This window comes from Anopheles coluzzii, chromosome 2 (assembly GCF_943734685.1).
Source record: "Anopheles coluzzii chromosome 2, AcolN3, whole genome shotgun sequence".
Classification (NCBI taxonomy): domain Eukaryota; kingdom Metazoa; phylum Arthropoda; class Insecta; order Diptera; family Culicidae; genus Anopheles; species Anopheles coluzzii.
This window is the reverse complement of record NC_064670.1, coordinates 83,666,490-83,670,880: the sequence shown is the minus strand read 5'-3', so window position 1 is coordinate 83,670,880 and position 4,391 is coordinate 83,666,490. Positions and strand designations below refer to the sequence as shown.

The 4,391-nt window shown below is 43.2% G+C and overlaps 1 protein-coding gene across 1 annotated transcript; it reads right to left on the bottom strand.

Moving 5' to 3' along the window:
- Positions 1 to 218: 218 nt before the first annotated feature.
- On the bottom strand, positions 219 to 4,391 carry LOC120953659 (uncharacterized). The gene is made up of 9 exons (XM_049605100.1): positions 3,934 to 4,391; positions 3,715 to 3,812; positions 3,479 to 3,633; positions 2,907 to 3,409; positions 1,810 to 1,885; positions 1,399 to 1,730; positions 796 to 1,327; positions 595 to 728; positions 219 to 516 (listed from the first exon to the last, which is right to left on the bottom strand). The coding sequence occupies exons 1-8, from the start codon at positions 4,153 to 4,155 to the stop codon at positions 640 to 642; spliced, it is 2,007 nt and encodes a 668-aa protein (XP_049461057.1). The 5' UTR covers positions 4,156 to 4,391; the 3' UTR covers positions 219 to 516; positions 595 to 639.

Below are 4,391 nucleotides of genomic sequence, written 5' to 3'. Positions count from 1 at the left end.
TTAAGACGCTCAATGGACCAAGATAAAACATCTTTTAAGTATGAGCCTGGAATGTGATACTGCAACCCGCGAACGGGTATAACGCTGCCTTCACTTGCCGTTCCCTCTAATTGATTGCGTATTTTCCCATGCGAACACTATTGATGCTATTTTAATAAAAGAATAATACTACAACACAGCATATTGTGTTTTTGTCAGAGAAGTTTATTGGAATGCATTTTTTATTGTTTACATGAAATTCGATCAAGAAATATCGTGTAAATATAGAACATACTTTTCAGTAATGCCAAAAAATCCACACTTTAAATGTAACCCACACACGATCGGATTGGCTGAGTATGTGAGGAATTCACAAAAACAAGTTACGAAATCAATTTCATCAATATCAAATACGAAATACGATCAGTATACGAAATCAAAAAAAAGCGATAAAGAGCAAGACATGAGATTCTGTTTCGACTACCTCAATCAAGTTTTAAGAGAACTCTTTATGACAAAAAATCGATATTAAATTATCTGTAAATAAATTCAAATGTTAAAATGGTTAACCAACTTCATATAAAACCACATCGGAAAGAAGAGCTACACACTTACCGAAGAAGTAAACCGTTACATTAGCATCAAAAGCAAACATTCAGCTTAATTGTTGGGCCAAAATTGAGCACAATTAAAAGGCGGCGGCGAATTCAACGGGTTTATATCGTACGCCAACGCTATTGTACCATGATCTGTGAAATAAAGAATTTAGAACATATTACTGGCTAATAGACCAATTCAACCCTGTACGAAACTTACTGCTTGCTTCCCCTACGTTTGGCAAACAGTTATAAATGCACCCATGTATGTACGGTGCATGTCCAGCAATCGGAACGTATGGGCAAATGATCTGCGGTTGCTGCTGCTGCTGTTGGTGTTGCTGCTGCTGTTGGTGTTCCTGCTGTTCTTGGTGCTGCAGCTGTTGGTGCTGTTGCTGGAGCTGCTGCTGTTGCTGGAGCTGCTGCTGTTGCTGGAGCTGCTGCTGTTGCTGGAGCTGCTGCTGTTGCTGGAGCTGCTGCTGTTGCTGAAGCTGCTGCTGTTGCTGGAGCTGCTGCTGTTGCTGGAGCTGCTGCTGTTGTATTTGATGCTGCAACACCTGCTGAGTTATCTGAGTTTGTTGCATATGGTACAGCATTGAACATTCGTTGGAAGTTTTAATCACCGTGGAGGAGTTCGGCACAAATGTCAGTTGCTGTTGCTGCTGTTCAGAAACAAGCTGTTGATTGTTATTTGGCATAATGGCGGGCAGCTGCTGCTGTATTTGATTCAGTCCAGGTAATGCACGAAATGTCTAAAACACACGAATATTAGTATGTGTTGTGCTACTCAGCATTCAAAGCTTCATCCCAATCCCCCACGTACCATTGGAGCAACAGGGTAGAACGGGAGAATTGTACAGCATCCTACCCCTCCTGCAGAACACTGCCCGTTCTTGTCACCAAAGGGAAATTGGTTTTGATCGGAGGCCACCACACCAACCGCGTTCGTGTCGCCGAACTGAACTGGTCGCGGAAGATACCCGCACTGCTCCACCGGATAGGGAACAAGTTCCAGATGAGGATCGGCTACTTCGTTTGTGTTCAATTGCTGTGCAGGGGGCTCGTCTTCCGCTATGGAATCGATCACTTCATTTATCTCGGATGGCTCTATAAACGGATTTTTAACGAATTCTATACGCTTGCCACGACGATTGCCTATGAAAAATGGACGTAAAATGATTCGAGTTTTCCGTGTATTTAAACAAAGCTAATCATACGCATACACAACTCTTACCTTCATGCATATATCTATCTTCGTAAGATTGTCTCGTTTGATCGATTTGGTTCTCGTTATGTGCTGTGTGTGTTATCTGCAAAGATATAGAAACAACATTTTATACTGTAATTCTTCTTCCATGTACTTCCGGTATACAGAGGGGCTAGGTAAATATTGAAAACATTACATACAATAAGTTGGTCATTCACCCACAACGGGTTAGTATGATAACCAGATTACCATATGACAATTGGCTAAGCTCGGAGGTCATAACCACACGTGGAAATAGGGCGTTGGTCTAATGATGTTGAGCACACAATTGTTGTTTGCAAGTTGTATGGATTTTACAGTCAGCGCCACGTGGTTGCTCGTCAAATTCAAAATATGTACACAGTTTACTTCTTGTCGTGTTTCCCCTGCAGCAAAAGAACATCGACTCAAGCTGCCGTAGTTGTTTTTGTAATTCAGGACCATGCTACACTTCAGGTTTAACCGAGAAGCTACAACTGAACCACCGTAACAACTGTACGTGTAGAACACAGAATAAATCTTCGTGCATTGGGCATTTAACATTCGGATATACACAATTCTAATGCATTTGCTATTTTGCTTTATCTTCAATATCTAATGGAACCATGACTATATTGTATTCGAAGCAGATTCGTTTCACCGTAATCCTGAACAGAAATCAAAACTCAAACCTCACTCGATGGATTGCAAAGGCAATAATACCGGAGTGGATCACACTTGTTATTCCCATAGAGTATATTCCTATTAAATAATGGGCAATACTGGTGACAGAACACAGGTGATGCTCTGGAAAGCATTCGTTCACCTATGTATATCCCGATGGGACAATGATTGATGAAGAAAGTGAATGTTTTGGAAACAATCTTTGGTTTGAAATCCATGTTCAGCAAAACTGAGTGTAGAAATCATTTACCTACCTTTTAAAAAGCTGAGTATAGGTTTAACTTTCAAGACAAGAGAAAAAAGTGCAAGAGAAGTCGATGACTTGACTTCATGAGTTGACTCCCCAACAAGCCAGCGTGTGGAAAACAGACTTAAAATACACATTTCGTTCAACATCCCGTTCTGTACCGTAAAACACTCACCTGCAAAAGATGTGCTTTCCATTTCTCCGCCCGGATCTCGTGCCACACGTCAAACTCCACGTTCCGGTAGATGTTACGATCGAGTGCTTTGGCCACCTTGTACGGGAACGGCGTAATGCCTAGGTTCAGCAACTGACGCACGCAGGACAAGTTTTGGTCCTCCAGCAACGGATTCGGCTTCCTTACACCCTGACGCACGTTCAGCCCAACGTACACACGGTAGCCCTCGGCCGAACCATGGATGGCGAAGAACTGCTGAATCGCATCAAAGTTTGTTATGTTATGGAAATGACACAGCTGCGAATTCTTCAGCACGCATTCCGTTTCGCTAGCCGCGCTCAGCTTCATTTGTCGGCCATCTTCTGTTGTGACGACTTTGCTACCCTGCTCGTCTTCGTCGTACGTGATCCTGTGATCTTCAGAATCGTGCAGCATCCGCTCAACCGCATACTGCACGTCAGGCATTAGCAACACCTTCGTGTACAGTATGTCGTACACTATCGCTAGAGGAACGAGATTTAAAAGAGGATTAGATTACTATAGGACTATGAGCATAAAATTGCCCTTCTTACCCTGGCATTCGGCCATATTAGTAATGTGGTCCATGGTATAAATCGAATCGAAATGATTATTACGCCCGATAAACACTCTCCAAAGATTATCGTACGAATCATTCTGCAGGAACCATTTTCCATCGGCAAACGGTTCGAACAAGCGAACATTGGCTCTGTGCAATCAAAACATTAGGTTATGCGATGTAGTTCACAGCACAGCTATTTCACGGGAATGAAGGAAAGCTACTACTTACTTGTGAAGATGCGCCAAGGCTTTCAGTTCCACCAGGGTACCGTGCGTTTTCAGCCGACTCATATTTTCCAAATACCCTTCAAAGTCCCACTTGATATCCTACGGTGAAAACGAAACGACAACACAAGGTATCAGACTATCAGATCAGACTGTGCATTCACTTTTTAGACGGAAAGTGAGGTTAGGGAAAGCGCATCATCCGCGCCAAAGCTGTACGCACCTTTTTAAATTGCGCTCTATTGGCGCGCATGTAGTTTACACATTGCTTGCGGACTTCCTCGTGGTGTAACTGGATGCTGTACTGCTGTTCGGAGACGACGCGGAACAGCGAGGACGAATCTAATGCTGTGTGCTTGCGGTAGTATCCTTGGTTTTCCAAAAACTTGTCGCAAATATCCGGGGCTTCTCGACACCCGAAACCAAACCCACGATTCTCACTCATGATGCTAACTTGTGATTTCGTTAAACTGACCACTCCACAGCGAAAAATGCGTAATCCGATCAGAAGAGTTTCCCACTTTTAGGTACGATTCTATCACGCTACGCAGAAGTGACGCCACAATTCACGCTGGAACGCGTTCCGTTTTGCAACTGCGAAGAATGGCAACACTTCAGCTGAAAAGAGATACACAACAGAGGTAATGGTCTCAGCTTTTTTACGCACAATTTTGCTGCATG

Coding starts and splice junctions, on each gene's coding strand:
- LOC120953659 (XM_049605100.1), bottom strand. CDS start 4,155: ATGAGTGAGAATCGTGGGTTTGGTTTCGGGTGTCGAGAAGCCCCGGAT. Junction 1,886..2,906: donor GGAAAGCACATCTTTTGCAG/GTGAGTGTTTTA, acceptor ATATCTTTGCAG/ATAACACACACAGCACATAA. Junction 1,328..1,398: donor TCTACCCTGTTGCTCCAATG/GTACGTGGGGGA, acceptor CGTGTGTTTTAG/ACATTTCGTGCATTACCTGG.